The following is a 26147-nucleotide window of genomic DNA, read 5'->3' on the forward strand; positions in this document are numbered from 1 at the left end:
CATGTCTACCACCAAGAGTGCTGGAGCGGAATCAAGTTCCACCATCTCGAGAATTCGTGGATGGCTGCTCTGTGTTGATGTGTCAAGGCTCTTTCGGGGGCAGGATGAGTGAAGTTCAAGATTGGATGATTCTTACAAGACCACAGCGAGGGGAGCGCCGACCTGCCTTTATCAAGAGGTTTGTGCCTTATCGTCAAGTGACCTCAATCATAAAAGAGGGGTAAGGATGCCCTTGGCGCAGCGTCTTACATGCATGGCCGTCCTTGCCCCTGGCCCGATCTTGTGACCTGTTGGTTGGGTCGTCACATGCACGCGTTTCGGCCACGATATGGTATCGTGTCAAAAACCCCAGTGCAGTCCCCAGTGTCTCACTGTCTGCGCTCTCCGTACCTCAGGGGCTGTAGTTCTTACGTCTTTATAAACGGTAACGAAGGGATAAGGCTACTGATTCAATGCGCCCGCGCGCTGCCGCCGACGCCGTACAGCAGACAGCAGACAGCCCACCGCAACGAGCAGGGGCACCGGAATGAAGGTCCAGAGGCGGCTTTCGGGCCCGTGGATGCCATCGCGCCGTCGGGCGAGCCGGATGAGCAGCAAGTCTGTCGCAGGCCCTGCTAGCAACGCACCAATACTGCTGTCGATGAGCAGTGGGATATACATGAGTCCGAGCTGCGCCGTATTATAGTTGTAACGCGGCACAGCGAACAAACTCGCCTGTGTCGTGCCGACGATACTGACGACGAAGACCGAGAGGGCCAGCTGGACGCTGGCGCAGAGAGCGGCGGGGAGGGATGCGACCTGAACCATGGAGAGGATGAGCCACCAGTACCCAGCACGGACATCAGGATTGCGGCGGAGCAGTGTTATCCCCTGGGGGTCGTTGAAGCACTGGCGTCATTTCTTGGCAGCTTCAAGGCCGGAGAGTGCAGCCATCATTGTCTCCTTATCTCAGCTCGCAGATCGTGGTTCCAAAGCTTTTGTCCCCGCCAGCTGAACAGTAACCGATGAAGGTACCGCCTCTCTGGCGGCGAGCTCGGCCGTCCTGGCAAATGAGGCTTCCTCGATCGTTCAAGCCACGTCTAGTGTCGACATGCCAAAGAAGATGAGCAGGTACCGGAACACCCAAAGCCAGCCCCGGGCGTCGATGATGTACCCAGCCGCGAGTGGCGGCAGAAAGGTCCCAAACACCACGACTACTCCATACAAGCCAAGGACTCCGCCCTTCTGGTGCAGGAAAGTGAGGTCGAGGAGAGATGTGAGATTCGTCGAGCACGATGGCGCTGAGCCGATGCCGATTAGCGCCATAAAGACGAAGTAGAGGGCGTCGGTGCTCATAGCAAGTCCGCAGGCTAAACCAGCAATGATCGAAACAGAACCGATGAAGTACGACAATCGCCGTCCGTACTTGATGGCGACTGGTTAGAGGAACATGACTTCGACGCTACCGAACATGACGAAGATGGCCTGTCCATAGTCGCGCCGGTCGTAGTTTGTTTGCAGCTCAACGACCCAAAGGCCCCAGGCTGTGGCGGCCCATGAAATGCTATAATCGCACAATCCACGACTTAGCCCTCTGGCACATTCGCGTATGACCGTACATCAATCAGCTGCTGGAGATTGACGAGTCAGGTACTCACGAGGCTGTCGCAAGAAAAGTCCAAACTAAAATGTTGGCTATGTTCCAAACCTTGTAGCCCTTGGGCCATACCTTGGGGACAAGCATTAATCATCAGCAAAAGCTTTGCACATAGGTAATGACAACATCATAGCTTGGCCTCTCACAAGAGGATCGTTGGGATTCGTCGTTGGTTTGAGGATGAGCAGAGTAGTGTTTTAATAAGATCAACATACCATTAATTAGACGGATCGTCCCCGGAGTCTTGAGGCTTGCTGTCGAAGACAGGTCCATGACTATGTATATCCTCGGGAAAATCCAAAGATGTCGGAGATGAGAGTCGCACTAGCTTCGGATGAAGTGGAATAACCGAAGCGTTACAGGACACGAAAGGTTATGTATTAAATTCTTAAGGCACGGACTGGAATTAGGCGTTTTCTGGTCCACAGCGTGTTGGTCCAGACCCTCCCATCACGTGGTGGAGGCTGAGTCGGGATTTCCGTGGTAATCTGCTGGATGGATGGGGAGCCGCCATGGACCGCAAATAGGTCCGGCGCACTTTTTGGACGTGGCAAAGGCACTGCAACGAGAAGTAGCCAAAGGCAGCAGACAGAAAAATAAGGGGAGCAACACGGTACTGAGAACCAGAGCTTTCTCTGGACTTATTATCCAATTGAAAAAATTATGAAATCCGACAATACACAAATCTCGTGTCTAGACATAGACAGCTTTCCGTGTCACAGCGGGTTATTTATGGACTACGTTGTAGTTTTTAGCTATATATAATTTGTTACGAGGATTAGTCTACCTTTCGTTCTAACACCTGCTTAACCGACATGGCAAAAATGCGCACAAGCTCCTTAATCTGTTCCGGAGTAATAATGAACGGCGGCGCAAACAACACAGCATCGGTAGCCGGCGAGCATAGGTATACAGCCAAGCCATTAGTTAGGCAGGCTTTCACGACATCAGGGGCGATGTGCCCCCTACTAGCCACGGGCGCGAACTCGGCCGCCTTGAACAAGCCGAGACCTCGGACCTCCTTGAGATGAGGCACTTGGCGGCGGACTTCATCTTCCAGCAGATCGCCCATATCAACCACCCTTTTCAGCAGCTTGTCGTCGATGATGGCACGCTGCGTGGCGAGAGCGGCAGCGCAACCGATAGCGTGGCCCTGGTATGTGTGCCCACTTACAAACGGGTGCTGTGCTTGTGCCGCCGCGATCTTTGTGTGGACTCGAGCGGCAACGAGAATGGCGGAAATGGGCTGGTAGCCGCCACCGAGGCCCTTGCCGATGGTCTGCAAATCCGGAGCGACGCCGCCCAGAGACTGCCACGCGTGCAGAGTGCCGGCTCTGCCCATACCACACATAACCTCGTCGAATAGCAGTAACGCGCCGTGCTTGTTGCAGAGTGCCCTCAGCCGAGCCAGATAGCCCACGGCGGGGGGTACCGCGCCAAGAGTGGCACCCGAGATCGTCTCCAGCATTACTGCGGCCACGGTCTTGGGTCCCAGTCTCTGGAACATTTCTTCGTACTCCTGAACGAGTCGGTCCACGTATTGTGCCTCAGTCTCATCTTCCCGACCATCTCTGGTGAAGAAACAAGGTGACACGTGGTGGAAGGCGTCTGACAATAATGGTTCAAAGGGCTGTCTCCGTGGTGGATTATATCCAGCAGAAAGGGCCCCTATCGTATTTCCGTGGTAGCCGTACTTCCGTGAGATGAAGTTGACACGCTCGGGCTCGCCATTGCAGATGTGGTATTGGCGTACAAGCTTGATAGCTGATTCGACGGCTTCCGATCCTGATTTGCATCCCGTTGTCAGCTGCGACGTTGCTTTCTTCCCACATGCAGTCCGCTATAACATGTACACACCTTTCCATAACGCAGGGGGTGCTTATCGCTTACCGGAGCTCAGGAACATGACATTGCTGAAAGCGCCATCACTGCTTTCCACCAACAACGAGGCCAGGTCCTCCGCCGGCTGACTTGTGAAGACGGAGGTGTGAGCGAACGACAGCTGCTGCGCTTGGTGGACAATTGCATCAATAACTTTCTGGTGGCTATGGCCAAGACAAGACACGGCGGCTCCGCTGCAGCCGTCCAGGGTCCTTGATCCGTCCGAGTGCACGATATAGATGCCGTCGCCGCCAGTAGCCATATTTCTTGGCCAAAGACCGGTGAAAGACGGCGCCGTGGCTGCTGGTGCAATGTATCTCAACTGGATTGGCGGTCATGGTTGCGGTCCAATTGGCAACAGAATTTCCTTACTCCTCCACGTTTCGTATCACAAACGTCCCGGAGGCCATTGAAATATGCCTCTCGCCCTCGAACATACCATATGTTTGCTTGAATTGCCTTGGCCGTCATGCAACCTCCGTTACCACACACCTGGCGCCGAAGCCGATGTCGGCATGACCCTGGAGCTTGTCTTGTCGTTAGCCGGGCTGGCCCGAGCCCACCCCACAGGCTCTCGCTTGCGCGGGGCTGGGAAGGAAGCATGGATCGGCCTGGGCCGAAGCTTGGCCAACGCTCACATTGGAAATCGTCGAAACTCAATTATGGGAGGGTGTGCATGCCGGGTGATGGTCTAATGTGATGACCTAACGGCTGGATCCGAGGCAACAAACAATGGAGAGTGGATTGATCAACGAGCCCGGCTGTAGGCGCAGTGGCTTGGGTAGAGCACACATGCCTACATGTACCTGCCTCCATTAGACAAAATCCTGTCTCATACAATAGTGTTAGGCGGTGCACGAGAGATAGCGACACTTCTGGAGTCAGACACGATAGCACTCAGGCTTCCTCTGAGATCCTTCCCAGCTATCTGCCTCCCATCACTCAAGAAATCCCACCAAATCCTGTTTTTTGCACCTAACTACTACGCCGTTGGTGAAAATGAGCTCGACAACATCCATCACCGTAACACAGGCTCCGGTCAGCCAGCCGGCACAAGAGGTCCAGCTCCGTTCAGCAGACGACGGCGTGCTGAACTGGAACATCCGCAAGACCCAGGGGCTGCACCACATTCCCAGCTTCACAGACAAGGAGGAGGAGCGGACATGGGCCAAGCAGCACATGGCCGCAGCCTTCCGGACACTTGCCCGCCTGGGCTGGGCAGATGGCGCCTCCGGCCACATCAGCCTCCGGGACCCGGTAAACCCAGAGTGGTTCTGGATCAACCCCTACGCCAAACACTTTGCGCTCATGAAGGCCAGCGACCTCGTCCTGGTTGACCACAACGGCCGCCCTGTGCTGCCGACGCCGCACAAGGTCAACGCCGCCGGCTTCATTATCCACTCATCCATCCACCTTGCCCGGCCTGACATTAACGCCGCCTGCCATATGCACTCGCCTGCCGGTCGAGCGTGGTCGTCATTTGGCAAGGGCATTGAGATGCTAAATCAAGGTTAGCAACACACAGCCTCATAAATCAAGCGACTACTTTTCTGGATCGCCACTTACCCATGGTTCCGTGTAGACTCGTGTATGTTTTACGAGAACTTGGCTGTCTACGAGGGCTTCGGCGGTATTGTGCTGGCGGAGGAGGAGGGACTGCGCCTTGCCTCTGCGCTGGGGCAGGACAAGCTCAACCTCATTCTTCAAAATCATGGGTAAGTTCTGTAGCACATGTATCAAGAGCCTCCATATGAAAGCATTCGAGCTAATTTGAAGTACGTGACCCCATTCTAGACTCCTGACGTGTGGATCGACTGTCGACGAGGCCGTCGCATACTTCATCGCACTGGAACGTGCCTGCGCCAACCAGATCCTGGCCGAGTCAGCGGCGGCAAACGGCGTGCAAAAAAAGTACGTCGGGGACGAGGAGGCTGCGTATACATGCAAGTGCACGGCAACGCCTGGATGCGCTTACATGCAGTTCCAGCCCGAGTTCGACCTGACTGTAGAGCTATCCGGTGGCAAGGTTTTGGAATAGGATATACGCCCCAAGTCCAGCTCGAGGCAACCGCGGTTAGGTGGCTTGGGCCAGGAAAGAGCTGAGAATATGGCGTATCTGGAACCCAGATCAATGTCCGGAGCAATAGAACGAACATGCCTTTGAACTCAGCAAGCCCTACCTTGGAAGAACGGCGTGAACGTGACCCAGTGCAAGGATCTTGGCGTAGTGTGGTCTAGCGGCTCGCTAGTTGATCGCTAGAGATAGGTGCACTCCACCAGGCTGAACCCAGACTGGGGCTCGGTCTGGCGGCCTCCCCTTATCTCTTAGTGTCTACTCGTCCCCAGGCATCGCTTAAGCTGCCCCGCGACCGGGCAGATGCACCTTCGCTCAACTAGCGTGACGACCCTGCCTCGCCCGAGAACACAGTTCTGCACCGTCTGCTTCGCCCATGCGAGGTTGACCGGTCTCCTTGTCGCTTGATGTACAACAACCATGGATCGCTCATCGTCCTCACCCCGGCCACTGAAAAGGACGAGGATAGCCTGCCTCGCCTGCAAGCAGAAGAAGCAAAGGGTAGGATTCCAGGTCGTGGACAGGCTCGTCTTGCGCTCCTCCCACCTCATGTCTGCAGTAGCTGGAGCTGACAGCCTTTTCTCCAGTGCGATGGCATGCAGCCGGCTTGCGGCAATTGCCTTCGAGCGAAACGAGGTCAGTTAATTCAGATCGATTCATCCCCTTGTGGCACGATCCGAGGTCAGCCAGAAGTAATGAATGAGAAGGCTTATTGAGACGTGCCAGATTGTACTATCGAGGATCCTTCATCAAAGAGACAGCTGCCGCTCAACTACATCTCCATCTTGGAGTCAAGGATAGCTGAGCTTGAGAGGCTTCTAGGCCAGGTGCATCCTGACCTCATTCGCGACCATATCGATGTTCAAACCCTCCAGGATGAATCGTCAGAGACTGCGAACAACAATCAAGACCATGATCAAGACCAATCCCCAGACCAAGATGGGCTGGAGAACGGTTCGAGAGAACATCTGTCCGCCCATGACCCGAGCAATAAGCCGTAAGTGCCACACCCTACACCAGGTCCTACCACCACGGACTGAACAGAGCACAAAGGGGGACAAGGGCCCTTCAACAGTCAGACATCACAACGCTCTGCATGAGTGCCGCAAGCGGCCAGATGCTCTACTTTGGCGAGACCTCGGGCCTTGCGCTGAGCAAGCTTCTGGGCACCATCTTGGGGGCAGTGCGGCTTCAAGCTCCTGGCCTCAGCCTGTCGGGCCCTCGGAACAGCGTGCTGCAAGGGCTGCCCAAACCACTGCCGGCCTCACTCCCGGAGCCCACATTCGGCGGGTTGCTGGTCGATGCGTACTTCCAGCATGTCCACCCCATGTATCCCTTCCTCCACCGGCCGACGTTTCGGTGTTGGGAGTCCCAGGTCCGGCAGGCTCTCAGCGAGGGCCGCACGCCTGATCCGGCCCATCACTTCTTCGTCTACATAGTCCATGCCATCGGCGCGCTCATCAACCCGGCTTTCAGTCCGTGTCCTGCGGAGGTAAAGCATGCCTCCTTACTCCTGCACCAGTCACAGGACTGCCCTTGCTGACGTCTGAACAAACAATTGAGTGCCTGTATGCATCAGCAGAGCTGTACCTCGAGCGCTTGCTGGGTTATGAGAGCCTCGAGTCTGTGCAGGCGATCCTGGCGTGCGCCATGTATTCGATGCGCTCAACCACTGGCGCTCCTGTTTGGTAAGACGTCCGCCCTCCATCCCTGCATATAACACTCACACGTAGAATCACGTCCCCCTTTACAGGACCCTATCGGGGATCGCACTACGACAATGCACAGATTTGGGCCTGCACCGCGCCTCAACGCGGATAGGCACAGATGTTGGCATTCTCCAAGACCAGCTGCAGCGTCGAGTCTTCTGGGTCGCGTACAATCTCGACCGTATCGCTGCGATATCGACAGGCAGGCCGTTCGGCATCGCGGAGGATGACATTGACGCAGAGGTTTGTTCCGGCCAGGCTTGCACAGACCACCCTTTGCGAATACAATAGAGCTATAGCTGACCAGCGATAGTACCCACTGGACGTCGATGACGAGGACATTGATGAATACCAGCTTCTCGCCAACCCGCGTACCCATCACTTGGAGCCGCCCACGCTCATGTCAGTGGCTTTGCACAATCTCCGCCTGCGACGCATCTGGGGCGACATGAAATCCCGCATCTTCTGCGTGCAGACGCCGTCACCGCCGCACAGTCACGCCAGCACCGAGCTCAAGGCGCGGCTGGACAGCTGGCTTGTCGAGTGTCCTCGGGCCGCGAGCCGCGACCAGATGAGCGGCGTGCCGTACGGGTCGTACAAGTGGCACCTGTTGACATACCACCACTCGGTCATCCTCTTCCACCGGCAGTCCCTCGTCACGCACTCGCGCGACGGCTACCCGGACTCGCCCGAGATGACAGCCGTCTACCTCGAGTGCGCCAAGTCGGCCACGATCCTGTGCAACCTGTACAAGGAGCTCTACCTGGGGCCGGGCCTGAGCGGCAACACGTGGGGCGCGCTGCACATTCTCTTCCTCGCCGGCCTGACCTTCGTCTACTGCCTCTGGGTCGACGCTGGCTGCCGCCACGTCCACCGCCGCGACGCCATCTCTACGGGTACTTCGTGCACCGTGTCCCTGGTCATCATGGCTGAGCGATGGCCCGCCGCGCAGCCTTTCCGCGACGCCTTCCTGGCACTTTGGGAAGCAACACAGTCCATGCTTGTTGAGCGGGAAGACGAGCAGAGAAACCCGGCGCAGGCGTCGAACCCTCACCCACTTCCCCGGCTGCCAATAATTAGGCCCAACTCAGATCCCGCCATGACCCAGCATCTGGCCCAGATCAATGGCATGGGCACGTGTTTCACCTCAGAGCATCTGCTTTCAGAAATGGTTCGACAGTAGAGGTCTCACAAGTCTACCCATATGGCTTTTGCTTGACGCTCCCCGCACTAAATCTGGCTTGAATTCCTTTAGACACAAGTCGCAGAAACCCTTAGGCTAAATCTATCTGTTCTTACTTAGACGATTTGCCATGAATCAAGTGGGCATTGACTGGTGTATGGGCTTTGCCTGTCGTGAAGAAAGCCTTCACATTCTCCAGCGCTTCGGTATAGGCTCGCCTCCATGCCACATCCGTCAAGCCACCCATGTGTGGTTGAATCATGACTCTGTCGTTCGCGATAAAGTACGGACTGTTTACAAGTGAAGCAGAGGTTGCTGATTAGCACTGACCACAAACACGGCGCATGTGATATGGAAGACTGCATACTTGATGTTGGGCTCGTTGTGAAAAACATCCAAACCTGCCCGAGCGACCTTGTCGCTCTTCATCGCAGCGATCAAAGCGTCCTCGTCGATGACGGGGCCCCGGCAGGTGTTGACGATGAAAACGCCGTCCTTCATTCTGGCGAACTGTGCGTGGGACAGCAGGCCTCGCGTGGAGTCGCTGAGAGGACAATGCACAGAGATGACATCAGCCTCAGCCAGCATGTCGTCCAGCGAGGCGTAGAAAGTGGCGTCCAACGCAGCTTCATCTTCGGCACTCATACGTGTTCGCTGGTGGTACAGGATCTTCATGTTAAAGGCCCTAGCCTTGCGAGCAGTGTGCTATTCCAATGATAAAGAATCAGTGAAAGGGAGTAGGGCAACGCTTGTGTAGCATCGAGTGGGGGGGGGGGGGGGGGGGGGCCGACAAACATACCTTGCCAATGGCTCCCATACCAATGATGGCGAGCTTGAGCCCACTGGGGTCCCTTGTGGGCGCCAGCCCGGTCTGTCCCTTGGTGAGCGCCATGCCCCCTCTCCAAGTGCCGGCGGCGATGCTGGACCGCAGACTCTGCACGTCCCGCAAGATGCTCAATATCATGCAGATGGCCAAGTCAGCTGTGGCTTCATTGACGGCATTGCGGCTGTTGCAGAAGGTGATGCCCTGGCTAGTCATCCAGTCGACGTCGAACTCGTTGTACCCGGCACTCGCCGACGCCAGGATCTTGCACTGTGGTACCAGCGGCCACAGCAGCTCTGCATCGAAAGGCTCGTACGGCAAGATGCCCATCAGGATGGTGATAGCATCGAACGGCCCTTCTTGCTTGACCTTTTCCGCCACCCGCGCAATGGTTGTTGGGCGGTCGCCTGGCGTAACCACCTAGAGGGGCTTTGCATTAGTCACGTAATGCGTCTTTGCGGGGGTAAGTGCAACTTAGTGTTGGCTTTACATGAAGCTCAAATTGCGACTCGAAGTCTTTCATGTAGTCCTCACCAGCCCATTCGGGGTAGGAGATGGACAGCACGCGCGGCTTATGGGTGGTCGCCATGCTTGGGAGCTTTCTAGCAGGGTGTCGGTTTTGGAGGCTATAATTGGCCGACGAGAAGGCTTGCTTGCACAGGAGGCTTAAGCGAGGGGTGATTAGTGGCTCTTTTGGCGTGTGACCCGGTCCCACGACTGTATTTACTGTCTTCCGATGCGAGTACCCAATCCGTCTTATCTAGCACAATGACTGCTCTAGACTGGCCAGAGTCTCTCAGGTGCATTTCTCCTGAGCCGGCCTGTAAGTTTAGTCAAGTTCAAGTGGCGTCGGCCTGGGCCGGCCTGCGCGATAGGAACGGCCCTAACCTCGCATGGGTCCCTGGGTTTGTGGACCCAATGGACTCATCACTAATTGTAACCGCGTTCCGATACCAGTATCATTCGGCTGGAGCCTAGCTTAACATTTCCCCAGAGTGCTACGGTCCCCGCGTGGCCCTGATTGGAGGGAGATAGGACGGCCCAAGCGTTGGAAGTCTTCTGGTTTTCAAACAGGCTCTTGGAACAGCATTCCACGACTTGCATACCATGAGCACGTCCAAGTAGTCTAATCAGCACCTGAGCATAAAGAGTCATGCTCGCCTCGGCCGTTGATATATCACGACTTTGACTGCAAGCGTAGATCTTGACGACACTTAATCAGGATTTTCCTCAATTTCCCCATCAGCTGTCGAAAAATACCTCTGCATCAAAAGTCGTTGATCATGGATGATCCCGCGCCAGATGTCAAGCCTACCCCCCGCGAGATTACTCGTCAGGACAGCTCGGGCAAAGGCGCCTCGGCCGAGCTGAGTGAGCTGGACCTGGCACTTCAGACCTATGTCCCCGAGTCTCTTGAGGAGAAGAAGCTTAGGCGCAAAGTCGACTTGTGGATGATTCCCATGTTGTGGTGGATGTGTGTCTTGTGCTACGTCGACCGCAACAATATTGTAAGCCCGCCAACCTCCATGACTGTTGCACTCCAAGCGACCCGACGCCGGGCTCGCTCTTATGTATTCGTTGCTAACATCTCATTTAGGGCAATGCCAATGCTGCAGGCATGAGCACCGACCTGGGCCTTAACAGTTCTCGTACGCAAGGCCCGCCCCGCCCCCTTTGCCCCATCATATGACAACGACGAGGATTCATCATCATGGCACACGAGCTAACATGACACGCGAGCCTAGAATACGCCATGCTCATCTCCATCTTCTTCATCGCCTACCTGATAATGGAGACACCGTCGAACCTGATCCTGACGCGTGTCCGACCTTCTTTCTATGTCCCGCTGACAATGGTCCTCTGGGGCACCATCACCGCGGCCATGTCGCAAGTTCGCAATTACACAGACATCCTAGTGGCCCGCTTCTTCTTGGGCGCCATCGAGGCTGGCTTCTTCCCCGGCGTCATGTACATCATGTCGGCCTGGTACAAGAGATCAGAGATTGGTTAGTGTCTGGCCTTTGACGTTCCACTGTTCACGTCTACTGCGACGGCATCCACAAGTCGCAAAGAGATATGAGTAGCTGACGACCGGCGCTCGTGACAGGAAAGCGGTTCTCTCTCTTCTTCACGGCCCTTTGTTTCGCAGGCGCCGTCAGTGGCCTGATCTCCGGCGCAGTCATCTCCGGTCTCGAAGGAAAGCACGGCATGCAGGGCTGGAGATGGCTCTTCCTGATCGAGGGCGTCATCACCGTCTTCTTCGGCTTCGTCGCCAAGTTCGTGCTCTTTGACTATCCCGAGAATACCAAGCGCCTGTCAGCGGAGGAGCGTCAGCTAGCCATTGTGCGCATGATGCACGATCGCCAGGCCACGGCCGTCCTGCAGACGGCCAGGCTTGGGCCCTTAGCCGCTATCCGGGCCGCCGCCTGCGATCTGCGCACCTACGTCTTCGTCGTGCTCTACATGCTGGACAACGGCTCGACTACCATCTCGTACTTTATCCCGACCGTCCTCAAGAGCATGGGCTACACGGGCACCACGGTGCAGTGGATGACGATACCCGTATGGGCCGTTGCCACTGTCTTCCTGATTGTCGTGCCCCAGGTGGCCGACAGGCTGGGCGACCGCCGGTGGTCCATCACGGCGGGCCTCACCATGTCGTTTGTCAGCGCCATCGTCTTGTTCCAGGTCCAGCACAACATCACGCGCTACGTGTTTCTGTGCTTCTACATCTCGGGCCTGTACTTCACCCTGCCGCTCATCATGACGTGGGCCTCGACGCTGATGCCCTTGCCCGCCGAGAAGCGCGCCGTCGTCATCGCGCTGACCAACAGCATTGGCAATTTGTCGGCTGTCTACGGAAGCCAGCTGTGGCCCGCCACCCATGCACCTACCTACGCCACTGGCTTCACCTCAGTCGCCTGCTTCACTGGCATCGGCGCCCTGATCGCCGCCGTGGCGCCGTATCTCTTCAAAGTGCTGCCGCGGTTCCCCTCCAAGGAGGAGAAGGAGGTCCTCGAGGCGCAGCGGAGGGCGCAGGAGGAGCTGGAGGAGTAAAGCATGGCCTTTGAACCGTTTCAAGACAAAGATTTGGGTTTGGGGTCGGGCTAGTGGATTGCAGACGGTTTGATGCCTCCTTGTTCCCTTACTTAACAGCCTTCGAGTATGTGAGAAGCCCACTGTAAGCAGTTTTCTTTTGATTTCATATCACCGAATACAAGATCTTCACTTCACAGTACAAATCCACGCAAGACCTTTCGTGTGACCGCTCTACCAAATCAATGGCCCTCACATATGTACTGGTCACGGAAGACCTATTTTCCTGGGCTACGGTGGCGAATGAGATGCGCGTACAGGTGTTGGGGCAGACTTGCATGAGGGCAGGACTATAGCATACCGTACCCTCACATTTTCACTCTAACCTCCCAGATTGGTAATGGATGTAAATTGCGTAAAGGCCAAATATCTCTGACGGCACGATAGCCCAAAGAAGGTCCTTACTCTATGCAAACCTTCGAAAGCGCTTAGAATGGCAATTGATCCTCAAGAGTGCAGGGCCCTTTGCCGGCATCCAGCCATATGGGAATTTGTCAATGCTTTTATGATACCTTCAGTATGAACCTGAATGTACTTCTAATTCCTGTCCAATCGAGTATATGCCTCTAACCATCGAAAAACAGTTCTCATAGCTTGCAAAGTAGGCCGTTGACCCCCAGCACAGACAGGTGGTCTTTGGTAATGTCCTTAATAGAAGGGCATCTGGTTCGTAAAGTAGAGAATGGGTTAGTCCAGCTCACTCGCCTATTGTTGATACATTGTCCACTTACCCTGCAAGCGCCATCGCCAATCTTAATTCATCTTCGAGGATGTCAACGGCACGCTCCACGCCCTCTTGGCCACCGTACTGTCGGGGAGGTTTCCTCGTCAGCGTGCTTTCTTTCGCTCTTGATAACGTTCCACAACTGGGAGGACTTACTGCAAGACCCCATAAGGGCACTCTTCCAAGGAAGCAGAAATCGGCACCCAAAGCGAGTGCTTTGAAAATATCGGTGCCGCGATAGATGCCGCCGTCAATGCCAATCTTGATACGTCCTCGTGCGACAGGAGCGCACTCTGCGAGCGCGTCAATTGTGGCTGGTACACCGTCAAGCTGCCGACCGCCATGGTTAGAGATGATGACTCCATTGAGCCCGTACTGAATGGCCAGCTGAACATCAGCCGGTGTGTACACTGTTGCCTCGAGTTAGCACAGCATCTTGGTTGTATAGCATTATCGAAAGTTTCTCTACACATACCTCCCTTTAGCCAAATCTCGAGCTTTGTATTTTGCTTCACCCAGGGAATGGCCGACCGCCACGAAACGCTCGCATCGCGGCCGTTGGTGTGGTAAGATCGGGCCTTGGTGGGAGTGCCGTCGGCCGACGGTGGCGGGGCCAGATTCGGGAGAGAGAGGTGCTCGGGCAGCTCAAACTTCTTGCCCGACTTCTCATTCAGGCGACGGCCCAGGACCGGCGCATCGACGGTAATAAAAAGCGCCCTGTAGCCGGCGGTCTCGGCTCTCTTGATCCACGACAACGTTGTGCTTCGGTCTTTGACAATGCTAAGCTGAAAGGCATACGGGTTGTCGCCGGCGCTGCCTTCCATGCGCACATCTTCCAACGACACGGTCGAGTACGTCGAGAGTGCCATGGGCACTCGCTTCTTTGCTGCCGCTCGGGAGGTTGCTCGTTCGCCATCTGGATGCGCAAGACAGTGCATGGCGGACGGCGCGAAGCCAAAGGGGACCGATGTCTGATGGTCCAATACGTCATCTTAGTCTCTGCCTTTTCCCATTCTGCATTCTTTTGCCCTGTGAAGAAGGAGGATATACCTTTGACCCGAGGATCGTCGTTGTTGTGTCGATAACAGAAACATCGGTAAGGATGCGTGGTCGGATCTTGAACCGGTCGAAGGCGGCCTGGTTTTCCCTCAATCTAATGTAGCTCTTCAGCCTTTGATCATGAACCAAGAGCTCCAATGGCCTTACTCACGTTATCATTTGCATGGAACCACCGTTGTAATATGCTTTGCGCCGTTGTCAGATCGTCGCAAGGTTGACACAAGAAAAGATATTTGCTTTGCTCCGGAATGACTTTCCCCGCTGGTCCTTGCGGCGAGAGTCAAATCACAAGAACTTACCGGACACAACAGGAGACATCTTGGCCGTCGCGGCCGTTCTCAAGTCTTCAATTGTCATGATTATCTCTTCCGTCATCGCTGGCCCCATACCATGCAGGTCTTGTTTCGACATTTTGGAATCGATTATTGTTGAGTGACTGTAGATGGTCGTAAGCTTTGTCCTGTGGACAATCTTCGATGTCAAGATTATGCCGCCCACTGCAAGTATGTAAGTAAAGATGTGATTGAGCTGCGCAAGGATGCATCTGTTGCCATCGACGTCCAGCGCATGTCACCCTAGGTGCAATGTGAACCTCCGTGGCTAATCGTATCCCTGCGAATGATTGTGACGGACCAGCCTCATCCGGGCGGGTCAGATCTTGGATGTGGTTGGAGAGGCCGATACCGCCGCTGGTCGGCCTGGGCCGACCCCAGCAGCTAACGGCTGAACGGCCCCAACGACCCCAACGACCCTCCAAGGCGGGGCCTGGTTCACGGTTACTGAGATCCTTGGCCCAGCTGGTGGGTCAGACCTTAGGACGCTCTCGGGATTAGATGCCGATGGCAATCGGCCTGAGCCGGCCACCCACCCCACCCCTGAACCCTCAGCGATCCTACGAGGCGGTTCCCGACTTTAGGCGCTGACTAGAATACCATCGTGCGATAAAGCAATACTGATTGAGTGATGTCCTGATCGACATACTATTATGGGGTCCTGGCTGAGCCGGAGGGAATAGCACGGCCCCTATCCGGCGCTCAAAATAGCAAAGTCAACCTCAAATACGAGAAGAGCATATCACATCAAATTGTATCCATTACGCAGGCGCGGACGACAACCGTACCAAGAACTATCGTCGTAAAAATAGTGGTAAATTGGGCTTCAGCAGATGTACAATCCGGCAAGAGTACGACCTTGGTAAGTTCTGAAAACAGCTCGGCCGTCGCATCGGTCGGCGCTCGTGCTCTTTTATATATACATGACATTCTGCTTGGTAGTGATAGGGCTACATAAAAGGAGCATTGACATTCGCGCGGCAGTCGGAATTTAGAAATATATTGTAATGATCAGAATCTTGTTGTCGGACCTTCCTGTCTGTGAAATGTGCCCCTAGCTGACAGAGAAGTTCACCGTAACTCGCACGTTTCACAGATCCTCGTGGAGCCCATAAAAACCAGTGAGGCACAGGAGAGATTGCTGGGAGATATCGTTGAGCTGAGAAGGTTGGTTTTGTTGCAAGAGCAAGCCAGAAACGCGATTGCCACAGTGGCCACCCAAGATCAGGTTCCATTTTCGTAGCAAACACCGTCAATCCGCAGCCCGAGGATCGAGTCTTGCGAGTCGAGACTGCCGGGTCTACCTTTGGGCTCGACTCGGGCACTTCGGTCGCCCTGTAAACCGTTCCACATGAAGTAATTGCCTTCGCCCTCTGTGTCCTCGCTGTCCCTCGTCTCGCACATGTCCAGCCCGCTAACTTCCTTCTGCGCGTCTTGCTCCCTGCAGCTTCACCATCCTCACTAGCTACCGTGCTAGTGTTCCTGCTGTGTATCCTGCCCACCTTCTTCAGAAGAGAAGCAGCACTCGCCACGGCTGCTGCCACTCCGCTGGACGAAGCACCGCCGCCTAGTTGTTGGTGCTCTAGGACAACCTCATATACTATGCATTAAGAAACTGTTTAGCCTGTTCGGCCCATTTTGGTGCTCTATACCAAAACCAGTCAATACTCGACTGTTGAACAATCTACTAACCCTTTGGCGGCCATTGACCTTTTGTATTCCCATGCGGCAGGCAAGTTCCCTTCTTTCAGGCCATCGATCGACTTGATCATAGCAGGCCCCAGGCCCTCGTCTTTGATTTGCTGTAGAGGATAGACATATTCATGGATGATGAAGACGCATGCGCCACTGACCGGAAACCGGAACAGAGTCTGCAACTCACAGCGAAGGCAGATCTGAAAGCCCCGTAGGAGCACGTATGATCGCTCGGCGAGTCCAGAAGCTCACGCCAAGGACTATACCGCAGCTCGGGTGGGGGCGGGGAGATCCTTCAGGCTGCTAATTCTAGCAATCTGCGCGGCGCAACGAGTATGCGTCTATTTGATTGGTTGCAATACAGGGAGGGATACATGTGCACCTTCCAATCAACGAGACATCATTATGTGCTCACGTCATGCCTGCGGAGTTACGACCAGATTCAGTGTAGAAGATTTTGACCCTTCCTCGCTCACTCCAGCCATGAATACTCCTTTGGACAAGGCCAAGGAGATTCGACATGGTTAACAAGATTACCCAAGGCGGGATGACAAGGCAGTTTTACCCCCTGCGCCTTGGGCGCATGGGAAAAAGGCCGGACTTGGTGAAGCACCTGTCTGCTATATAACTGCAGAGCTCTCAAGTCACATTGCAGGTGGCTTTCAATCATCAATCCGCCAAAACAAGGACAAAAACGTCATGGCCTCTTTGCAGCACACCGGTGCATGGCTCCGCTGCCTCCTATGGCTTCTTCTGTACCTCCCGTCCACCGCAACGAGTGCCAACCCTCCCCCCAATCTTCGTATCCAGCCTCTGGGAGACTCCATCACAAAGGGCAACGGTTACCCCGACGGCAATGGCTACCGGCAGAAACTACAGCAGATGCTGAACAATATCGGGACCGAGGTCGAGTATATAGGCTCGCTAGCTAGCGGGAGCATGAAGAACAACCGCCACGAGGGCCACTCAGGTCAGTATCTAGCGTCTATCCGCACCTATGTGCAGCTGTCCATCAGAGCCCAGCCGAACGTGGTGCTGGTGCACGCGGGTACCAATGACGTGGACAAGGAGGTGGACCTCGAGACGGCGCCAGCGCGTCTCGAGGCCATCATCGACGAGATTCACGACAATGACACCACTGGCGGCCGCGCCGTCATCCTGGTCGCCAAGATCATCTGGGCCAACGACGCGCGCATGCAGGCCAACACCGATGCCTTCAACGAAAAAGTCGCAGAGGTAGTCAAGCGGAAACGACAAGCCGGCATCGAGGCGCGGATGGTGGACATGAGCCGCATCCTGACCGTCGCGGACCTGGACGATAGGAAGCACCCCAACGAGGCTGGCTACCAGAAGATGGCCAAGGCTTGGTTTGACGCCATTCTCGAGGCCGCTGACGCCAGAGTGATCGCGCCGCTGCAGTCCGGGGGCGCCGTCGGTGGCGGCACTTGCAAGGGCGACAACTGGGACGGGGGCGGCACCGTCTTTGACCAGGCCCGGGCATGGACCGACATTGGCATCGTCGCGCCGGGGCCGGCAGGGGCATCGCAGGACAAGTTGCGGGTGGCCGACCTGAACGGGGACGGCCGCGCCGACTACATCCTGGTCGAGGCCTACGGCACCATCAAGGCCTGGCTCAACACGGGCAACATCCCCAAGGTCGGCGACGCGGCCAGCTGGAAGGCGGTGGGCGCGGTAGGCCCGGCCCGGCTGGGCAGCGTGCCGGGCTTCAACCGGGCCAATGTCCGGTTCGCCGACGTTGACGGCGACAAGAGCGCGGACCTGTTGCTGCTGTCCCCGGACGGCTCGGTGCGGGCCTGGCGAAACACGGGAGAGGGCACCGAGTTTGTCGCTCTCGACGCTGGCTGGGCGGCGGGCGTCGGCGGGGGCATTACTTCGGCCAATGTGCGCATCGTCGACATGGACGGCGACGGGTATGCCGACTACGCGATCCTGTACGGCGACGGGTCCCTCAAGTACGCGCGCAAAACGCACAACAACGGCAAGGACAAGTCGAAGCGCAACTTTGAAGACGCCGTGCTCATTGCGCCGGGCGTGGGCGGCGTGAGCGGCAACATGGTGTACTTTGCGGACCTCGATGGCGACGGGCTTGCCGACTTCCTCAGCATCTATGCGGACGGCAAGGTGGGCGCCCTACTCAACTCGGGCAGGGCTTTGTGGGGTGGCGACGGCGAGAGCAGCAGCACGGGCTCCAAGCTGCGCTTTGCCGACCTCGACGGCGACGGCTGGGCCGACTACCTGGTCGTGCAGGACAATGGCGCCGTCACGGCCTACCTCAACCGGCAGAACATCCCTCCACGGGCCGACCGCGGACGCATCTGGGCCGAGGCACAGGTCGTTGCCACCGGTGTCGGGGAGCCGGGCAGCCGGATCCAGTTTGCCGACTTGGACGGCAATGGCAAGGCCGAGTACCTGGTCGTGTACCCGAGCGGGGCCGTCGTCGCGTTCAACAACACGGGCAACATCCCCAAGGGCGACAAGCCCCCAAACTGGACGCGCCTGGGCATCGTTGCCGCCGGCGTCAACCCCCAGGGCCCCCTCGTCCGCTTCGCCGACATCAACGGCGACGGCAAGGCCGACTATCTGACCGTGTTCGACTCTGGACGCATCGATGCTTACATCAACGTGTGCGCTGGGAACCGCCATGTCGACGCGGGCATCCCCGTGGACGGCAGCATCAGTAGGGCCGGGTGGTGCGACCTGTCACATGAGCGCGAACTCACAGAGGCGGACCGGAAGCAGATCTGGGGATCCGGTCTGGGCGCCTTGGGCGTTGGCGGGTGGCTGGATAAGTGGCTCATCGCATACGGCGAGAAGGACTGGGCTATCACCCTCGCCGAGCAGGTCGGAATCGACGGGTTCGAATGCAACAGCATCGATTCTCACGACAACTGCGAGAAGAAAGTATTAGACTGTGGTGAGAGGTTCCCCCATTCAATGCTTGTTCAGCCGTGAGGAAACGATCGGCTCCCCGTGCGACAGCGAAACTGATACCGTGCTTTTTCTTTTCCCGCCCATCTAGAAAAGCTCTATGATGCAGGTCATGCGCCAGTCTTTTGGATACTACGAGCCGTCTCGGACTTCAACGATGTCCTGTTTCGGATGGCAAACATATTGACCTGGGAGGGGTTGACGTCAATACTCCAGATAGATCAGAGTGAGTAAGGCGGGCGAGGAGAAAATGCACGAGGATGAGGGAAGAGAACCATCCATGATGAGGGCCACGACAATGCTGACACTGCTGGGCTGACTAGACATCGAAGAGTTTGGATCTGGCGGAGAAGACGACTCAAAATTCGGCATAATTTCCACTGCCTTTGGAGCCGCATCCCCCATCACGGCTGCCAATGCGCCATTGAGCGGGGTGCTCAGCGGACTCTCGGCGTATATAGGTCTCTTGGATGAGCTGGGCCCGTCGGACGAGGATAAGGACCGCTTGATAGTCAGCGAGGCGCTCGGCATGGTAAGGTGGCCACAGCTGGACCCCGCAAACTCGACCTGTACTAAATTGATGTCTGATACTCCAGTTATACACATCTGTCCGGCGCAGCCTCCGGGCACTGGTGCATTTGACGACCACGGGATATTTCAAAGACTCTCCCAGTAACGATGACCACGAGGAGGAAGTTATAAACAAGCGGGTCCTAGACTCCTCGGATCTTCCCGGAGTGTCCAAGAGCAGCTACGTGAGCCCGACTGCCGCGTTTTTCCAAGACGGCAGATATCTCATCAACACGTACTGGTTGGGTAATGACGTGGCGAACTGGGGAGACTCCTTTCACGAGACAAGTACACAGCTCACTGCCACCGTCTTGCTTCGAGATCAGAGATGGTTTGTATTCATCGATGAGGACGTCGCGACCACGGAGAGCTGCAGCAGAGACGCCAAAGGCCATGATGGGCGTCGGTGGATTGACGGGTGGTGCTATGATCTTTGGGTCTTTGAAATCGAAAAGGACTCGGACACCGTCAACGAACACGACGGAGACAGCAACTTCGCCGATTGGGCGCAAAACGCAAAGTTCCGCGCCTTGCAGGAGTACGCGTCTATTGACTTGGTTGACCTGTAAGTGTTCATTGGAAAGCGCCATATCGTGTGCACCACGGTGACTGGATTTCCAGTTATCCGCACGCACTGTTATACGCCGGACTGCCATGGCTAACATCCCCGGGGGGGGGGGGGTGGGAGGACAGCTATGAGAATGCCATCGACTGTGCCAAACGGTACCCCAAAGGCGACGGTCAAGCCGATGTCGGCAGTCTAGTTACCGCAGGCGGCTACCCCACCTGTTTTTTCAACTTTCCCGTAGTTCGTGGTGTCCGCTGGCGTAGGGGTAATTTATGGGTCGTATGGCCTCCCAAGACGCCACCGTATATCAACACTTCTGATCGATGGAGAATCTACTGGGAGAACCCAGAGGATCTGAGACGGTGATTTGCGGTCCGTCCGTTAAATCCATCATGAATGAGATATGGGGCACCTCATGCAACATTTGGTGTTTCTCTCGGGGGCGCTCCGATACCACGGGATAAATAGAATAAGCGTAACGTAATCCACAAGTGGGTGAATCACACAAGTGGATGAATCAGTTATCGGGTACTCGTACGACAATGTATAAGTCAATTCAACCATAACGCCTCAAATCAATTCAAACTATTCGGAATCCTCTTCTTCAGAGGCAGATACAACTTTCTGACACGTACGAGCATTATGCCCGGGCTCGCCGCAGACGCCACATCGTCGCGCGCGCGTTTCGGGCCTCCTCGTACGACCACTATTCTGACTCGTTTCCGCCATTAACTGCCGCGTCGCATCGATTTGAGCCTTCAAATCCTTTGCCTGATCAATCGTAAGGGACCCTCCTTTCTGTAGCTGCTTTCTTTTCGTACGACGACGGCGGCTGAGGCGGTCGTTTGCATCTCGAAGTTCGGCGAGGTCTTGGCGCATAAGCTCCTGCTCGTGTACCATCATTATGACTCCTTTTCTTAGCTGCTGTACGCTCTTAACAATGGACGACGGTGAGCTATTCTGGTGTCGTACGATGCGATTTTCAATATACTTCGTCTGCGATTCGGTCTCAATTGGGTTGTTCGGCGTCTTTGAAACCCATGGGGGTGGTAGTCCAGCAGAGGAACCTGGCGGTGTCGGCGTATGAAACTTCACATCTAGCTGTGAAATCACATAATTCGGGTCGTACGGTACTAGGCCTGTCGCTCTGAAGCCTGCCTGGATGTTTGATTTGGTCATTGTAGCGTCGTACGCCTTATAAAAGGCTGGGAGGAAGTCCTCCTTTGAAACGTGGGTTACGTGCGCCCGCATTAGACCTTCGATTTCTTTACCGTACGCCCGTTTCAGAGGTCCAAAACACCCAACATCGAGAGGCTGGAGCTTATGCGACGAATGAGCAGGCATACAGAGCGTGACAATATTCTGTTCCTCGCAGTAGAGCTCGAAATCGACGGAATGGTGGCTCTCCTGGCCGTCGAGGATAAGGAGGCGGTGGGTACCCTTCGTACGACTCTTTGTATGGAAATCAAAGTGTTTTACCCATTCTAGGCCTCTCTCGTTCGTCGTCCAACCGTTTTCTGAAAGCGCGATTACCCAGTTGGCCGGTAGAGGGCTATTCGCGGTCCAGGAGTCGAGGTGGACCTTCCCGGCGAAGATAATGTACGGCGGGATCGAATAGCCGTACGACGCGATACCCTGGATTACTGTAACCCATTCCTGATTACCTTGTTGTACGGCTCTTGGCCTCCCGCGTCGATCGGAGGTTGTAACGACAGTTTCGGCGGAGATTTTGCCCATCGCGAAGCCCGTTTCGTCGAAGTTGTAGATGTCGTCATCGTGGATCCCGTATTTCGCGATTATGTTTTGTACGAGCTCAAACCACGCGCGATACGCGTCTGGATCTTCGCAGAGGACTCTCTGGTAGTCGATTCTTCGATTAAAACGCGTACGGAGCTCTGGTTGTCGTCGTACGAAGTTTGAGGCCCAGTTCGTTCCGACGCGTGGCGCGTCGCGCACGCGGAGGAGTCGATCCGCCATTTCTCGAACACCACCTAACCGCGGTGGAAACGATCGCGAATCTAGGTCGATTATATATCGTACGATGCTGTCCTCTTCGTACGAGGTCAATTTCTGGCAAGGTGGTCGGATATCTTGTTGCGCAGGTCGGCCGTGTTGTCGACGTTGGAGGGTTGAGAAGGATACATTATAGATCTGTGCAGCCTTTCGTACGCTCAATTCTGGGTTCGATTGAAGCGCATTTAGCGCGAGAACTAAATCGCTTTCATTTGATTGTCGTACCATAATTATTGGTGGAGAAAAGGGGGAAAGAAGACAGCCTGTACGAAAGTGGCGGGGGACTGATTCATCCACTTGTGTGATTCACCCACTTGTGGATTACGTTAGCTTTTATTTATAGATGACAGTAACAAAGAGACAAGAGAGAATAAGAGGTAATTTCTAATTTAAGATAGACTCGTACCCGATGAACCCTACCGATCCATAATTCATGGAGCGTTTAATACGAGGCTTCCTATAATAAGTTCTCTCTTATACTTTCAAGTAACTTATAAGATAACACGTGTATATAAAATTGAGGCACCACGCGCTGGGGTGTTGCTAGGATGTGTATCACAAGTTCCGTCATCTTTCCGGGACCAGCTTCCTTGCAATCTGGATAATGATGCATCAATGTTCTAAGTCTGTCTACTTCAAGTCCTTCCCCGGCAGGACAAGCCTGAATTCGTCAAAGCCATGAGATCGCATGGCTTTGGCGATAGCAATTCGGCTCAGGGGCTGTGGTGTAGCGTGGCGAGTTCTCGGCGCGAGCCAGCTTCACGACCGGGCTCAACACCTCGAAGTCACCCCAATCACCTTTCAGCCTCGTTGTGGACGAGCTGCCATCCTCAAAGTATGAGGGCAGAACTCCCTTCCACCCTGCCAGGACAACATCCAGCAACTCGAGCACAAAATGTTCAGGACCCGTCCTGCTCCATTTGAACTTCTCAGAGCACTGCTGGACGACAGCCGGGGGGTACAGTCCCACCTCAGGCTTGAGATGGAGGGATGCCGCAGCCATCAGAGAGGCAAAGACGTGGTACGAACCCCCCTGCCTCGTACGGTCCCGGAGAGCCATCATGGCGCCGATGGCCCCAATCAGACCAGTGAGCATGTCAGGAACGGGCAGCGCAGGCAAAACGCAAGTGCCGTCCGTGTGGCCCAGACTCCGCCCTGTCACGTACGAGCATCCTGACGCCGCATCGGCGACCTGTTGCCAGCCGGGTCGTTCAGCCATGGGGCCGTCAGGCCCGTAGCAGTTCTCCTCGACGTACACAATGCCCCGGCCCCGTTTCCCAGCCATCTCTAGAAGGTTGTGGAGACCGTGGCCTTTCCGGCCGATCACACCGGGGCGGTACCCCTGAACGAAGACGTCTGCGCCTTGAATGAGCTCCCGCAAGTTCTCCACCTCTTCATCCTTGCTCAGATCGATGTCCACCGTTCGTACACCAGCATTGAGCGTCAATTGAAGTGACTACGATGAAAAGCATATTAGCACCCGTGTACCGGAAAACCTCCAGAGGACACCAAGGGAGGGAGGCAAGAGTGCGGAAGGCTGTCAAGGCCACTTACATTGAAGTCTGGGAGCCGCCCGCAGTTGACACGGATGACGTCGGCACCAAAGGCAGCCAAAGTTGTTCCGATGACAGGACCGGCGATGATGCGAACGAGCTCTACGACCTTGATGCCAGCCAAGGGCCTCTTGTCAGAGGACACGCCCAGGGGAATGGCGGGCGTAGGCACTGCGTAAGTCTGCTGCGAGTAGTTGATGAGAGGATGCCTTTCCAGGTCCTGGGCCATGCGCGTCTTGGACCATGCAGCCGGGGTGTAGCAGATGCTGCCACAGAGGCCGCGGGACAAGAACATCATCTCCAGCTCGTTGGCAGTGTACTTGCGGACGTGCTCCCCAATCATATTAGTCGCCTCTTCGTCGGTGTCGCACTTTGCCGCAGCGTCCAGGCCGATCACCTGCAGCACCGGGTCAGCGTTGAGGGATCCGTGCAGCTGGTACCAGACACCGGGGTCCTTGGTCTCGTAGTTTGCCGTGGTGCGCAGCCTGAGCGGAGACGCAAAGGTGTCTCTCTCGAGATCTTTGGGAAATATGGAAGACAGCTTGCCCTCTTTGGCAATCTCGCGCACGGTCTGGCCGTGGCGCTTGGACATGCCGACGCTGCCAAGCCAGATGGCCGCATGATCCGTATCGACGCTGACGCGATGCGTCGAGTCCCGGCCGCTTCTGCATTCCAGGAGCTCATTGGCGACGATGCCGGCCATGGCATGGAGAGCGCCGGCGATGACGGCCGACTTGAGGGGCCCGGGGACGATTGTCTCGGGAGATCCCGTAAACGTGACCGAGTCGACCACCGCAGGATCTTTTGAGAAGCCAGGGGTGGCCCTTGCCAGAATCTTCAGGAGTCTCTTCGCATCTTCGGGCACCGGGAGCGGTGCAGAATCGATCCACGAGCCTGGACCGTAGACGTCGGCCCCTGAGACTGTCTGCATCGTGGCTGCAAGCGGGGGGGTGTCGTCTGGAAAGCGAGATAGGGGGTTTTGTCTGGGACACGAGAGCAGTGCCAGCGCTAGAAAGCACGGTCAGGTCGTCTATATAGCCTAGGCCATGTTTTCACAGGCTCATGAAATGGGCGACCACTGTTATAAACAAGAAACCGCGTTGGGGTCCTCAAGCCATGCGCAGCAAGGCGATGCGATCTCAGCATGACAACGGGCATTCTGCTGCCCCCACTAGGAAGAATTGGGGAAAAGTTGGGGGTGTGGGCCCGGTCCGGACGGTCCAGACGGTCCGGGCTCTCCAAACCCCCAAAGTCACCCGCGATCTAAAGGGGGGGGGGGAGGGGGGGCTTCAGAGAAGACGGGCGAGGTCGAAAGTAACAGGAATCGACAATGTGACCGTGAACAGACAATACACGTTGTCAAGCATTCCCTTGCACGCCACCCAACGATCGAAGAGGAGTACAAGACAGTATATGTGGCTAACTAGTGTGCAGCTCTTTGGTACCCGTGCCTTCGCCGCCTCTGTCCTCTGCATCACGTCCGCAAGACCACGATCCTACTGCCATTACTACAGCCCCTCTTGCCGCATGGGCTGAAACCGGTAGACAACGTTGGAGAAGCAGTCTTCGGAGAAGACGTAGAGCCACCGCAGGCTCTCGTCGGGCCCGCAGAAGACGCCGTGCACCGCATCGCCAGGAATCCACAGCATCGCGCCCTCGGTGACGCGGTGCCGCTCGCCGTCGATCTCGACCTCGCCAGAGCCATCCAGCACATAATACACTTCTGCTTGCATGTGCTGGTGTAGCGCCAGGCTGCCGCCCGAGGGGCAGACGGCGATCCCGACGCTCATCGACTCGGTGCTGGTAGTGGGCTTTGATAAAAGCGTCTGCCAGGTGACGTTGCCGAACTTTGTGTCCCCGAACGAGTCAATCTGCAGAGCGGAGACCACTGGTTTGTGCATTATGACTCCGGGTCGGCGGCCTTGTGTCATGGGTTCCATTGTGCTGTCTTGGCTGTCGTCTGTCTTCTCTATTCTTTCTCTCTTGCTCTGCTGTGATTTGCTGTGGTGCCGCTCAACAAGAGGTAGAATTGATTGATGATTGGGAATGTCGCTGGCAGCCACAAGAGTCAAAACTAGATGGACGCCGAGTTATTTGTATCTTGAATGATCATACATGTCGATGGAGCCCTTCCGGCTCCGCAACCAATCATAGCTCGAATCTTGGACAAGGCAACGGGAAGTGAATCCCGCATCACGCCACATCGACATTGAGAATTTGGGTTTGCACTCCGGGCGATCTGTAGAAGCTGCCCCTCCTGCCCCCTCTGTCCCTCTGTTTCT

At 55.9% G+C, this 26147-nt stretch overlaps 9 protein-coding genes across 9 annotated transcripts; 4 read left to right on the plus strand and 5 right to left on the minus strand.

The window, feature by feature from the left end:
* Positions 1-2414: 2414 nt before the first annotated feature.
* On the minus strand, positions 2415-3779 carry B0I36DRAFT_250364 (pyridoxal phosphate-dependent transferase; the record flags this gene model as incomplete). Its single annotated transcript, XM_046150537.1, has 2 exons — positions 2415-3421; positions 3527-3779. The coding sequence occupies 2 exons, from the start codon at positions 3777-3779 to the stop codon at positions 2415-2417; spliced, it is 1260 nt and encodes a 419-aa protein (XP_046007887.1).
* Positions 3780-4624: 845 nt separating this feature from the next.
* B0I36DRAFT_273860 (class 2 aldolase adducin domain-containing protein) lies at positions 4625-5635 on the plus strand. Its single transcript, XM_046151334.1, has 3 exons — positions 4625-5027; positions 5100-5232; positions 5312-5635. The coding sequence occupies exons 1-3, from the start codon at positions 4697-4699 to the stop codon at positions 5553-5555; spliced, it is 708 nt and encodes a 235-aa protein (XP_046007888.1). The 5' UTR covers positions 4625-4696; the 3' UTR covers positions 5556-5635.
* A 376-nt stretch (positions 5636-6011) lies between these two features.
* On the plus strand, positions 6012-8483 carry B0I36DRAFT_250550 (fungal-specific transcription factor domain-containing protein; the record flags this gene model as incomplete). Its single annotated transcript, XM_046150550.1, has 7 exons — positions 6012-6092; positions 6179-6227; positions 6318-6588; positions 6654-7083; positions 7155-7279; positions 7345-7543; positions 7614-8483. 7 exons carry the CDS (start codon positions 6012-6014, stop codon positions 8481-8483), a joined length of 2025 nt encoding a protein of 674 aa, XP_046007889.1.
* A 58-nt stretch (positions 8484-8541) lies between these two features.
* Positions 8542-9895, minus strand: B0I36DRAFT_415550 (glycerate-and formate-dehydrogenase; the record flags this gene model as incomplete). Its single annotated transcript, XM_046162042.1, has 4 exons — positions 8542-8773; positions 8851-9188; positions 9283-9726; positions 9797-9895. The coding sequence occupies 4 exons, from the start codon at positions 9893-9895 to the stop codon at positions 8596-8598; spliced, it is 1059 nt and encodes a 352-aa protein (XP_046007890.1). The 3' UTR covers positions 8542-8595.
* Positions 9896-10589: 694 nt separating this feature from the next.
* Positions 10590-12363, plus strand: B0I36DRAFT_294928 (major facilitator superfamily domain-containing protein; the record flags this gene model as incomplete). The annotated part of the gene is made up of 4 exons (XM_046151828.1): positions 10590-10814; positions 10904-10955; positions 11052-11312; positions 11414-12363. 4 exons carry the CDS (start codon positions 10590-10592, stop codon positions 12361-12363), a joined length of 1488 nt encoding a protein of 495 aa, XP_046007891.1.
* Positions 12364-12989: 626 nt separating this feature from the next.
* On the minus strand, positions 12990-14542 carry B0I36DRAFT_376393 (S-2-hydroxy-acid oxidase; the record flags this gene model as incomplete). Its single annotated transcript, XM_046160446.1, has 7 exons — positions 12990-13065; positions 13134-13210; positions 13283-13536; positions 13602-14097; positions 14177-14279; positions 14337-14370; positions 14485-14542. The coding sequence occupies 7 exons, from the start codon at positions 14540-14542 to the stop codon at positions 12990-12992; spliced, it is 1098 nt and encodes a 365-aa protein (XP_046007892.1).
* A 2369-nt stretch (positions 14543-16911) lies between these two features.
* On the plus strand, positions 16912-20300 carry B0I36DRAFT_386954 (uncharacterized protein; the record flags this gene model as incomplete). The annotated part of the gene is made up of 4 exons (XM_046161129.1): positions 16912-19147; positions 19253-19387; positions 19485-19693; positions 19758-20300. The coding sequence occupies 4 exons, from the start codon at positions 16912-16914 to the stop codon at positions 20298-20300; spliced, it is 3123 nt and encodes a 1040-aa protein (XP_046007893.1).
* Positions 20301-22982: 2682 nt separating this feature from the next.
* Positions 22983-24796, minus strand: B0I36DRAFT_376394 (alpha methylacyl-CoA racemase; the record flags this gene model as incomplete). Its single annotated transcript, XM_046160447.1, has 2 exons — positions 22983-23768; positions 23867-24796. 2 exons carry the CDS (start codon positions 24794-24796, stop codon positions 22983-22985), a joined length of 1716 nt encoding a protein of 571 aa, XP_046007894.1.
* A 464-nt stretch (positions 24797-25260) lies between these two features.
* B0I36DRAFT_331298 (RmlC-like cupin domain-containing protein) lies at positions 25261-26074 on the minus strand. Its single transcript, XM_046154962.1, has one exon. It carries the CDS (start codon positions 25803-25805, stop codon positions 25374-25376), a length of 432 nt encoding a protein of 143 aa, XP_046007895.1. The 5' UTR covers positions 25806-26074; the 3' UTR covers positions 25261-25373.
* Between the last annotated feature and the right edge of the window lie 73 nt (positions 26075-26147).

Source organism: Microdochium trichocladiopsis (assembly GCF_020744255.1).
Source record: "Microdochium trichocladiopsis strain MPI-CAGE-CH-0230 chromosome Unknown B0I36scaffold_9, whole genome shotgun sequence".
NCBI classification, from domain to species: Eukaryota; Fungi; Ascomycota; class Sordariomycetes; order Xylariales; family Microdochiaceae; genus Microdochium; species Microdochium trichocladiopsis.

Bases quoted from the DNA above. Each gene is read 5' to 3' on its own strand.
- B0I36DRAFT_273860 (XM_046151334.1), top strand. From the start codon at position 4,697: ATGGCCGCAGCCTTCCGGACACTTGCCCGCCTGGGCTGGGCAGATGGC. The intron at 5,028-5,099 runs GTTAGCAACACA...GGTTCCGTGTAG, and splicing joins CATTGAGATGCTAAATCAAG to ACTCGTGTATGTTTTACGAG. The intron at 5,233-5,311 runs GTAAGTTCTGTA...ACCCCATTCTAG, and splicing joins CTCATTCTTCAAAATCATGG to ACTCCTGACGTGTGGATCGA.
- B0I36DRAFT_331298 (XM_046154962.1), bottom strand. From the start codon at position 25,805: ATGGAACCCATGACACAAGGCCGCCGACCCGGAGTCATAATGCACAAA.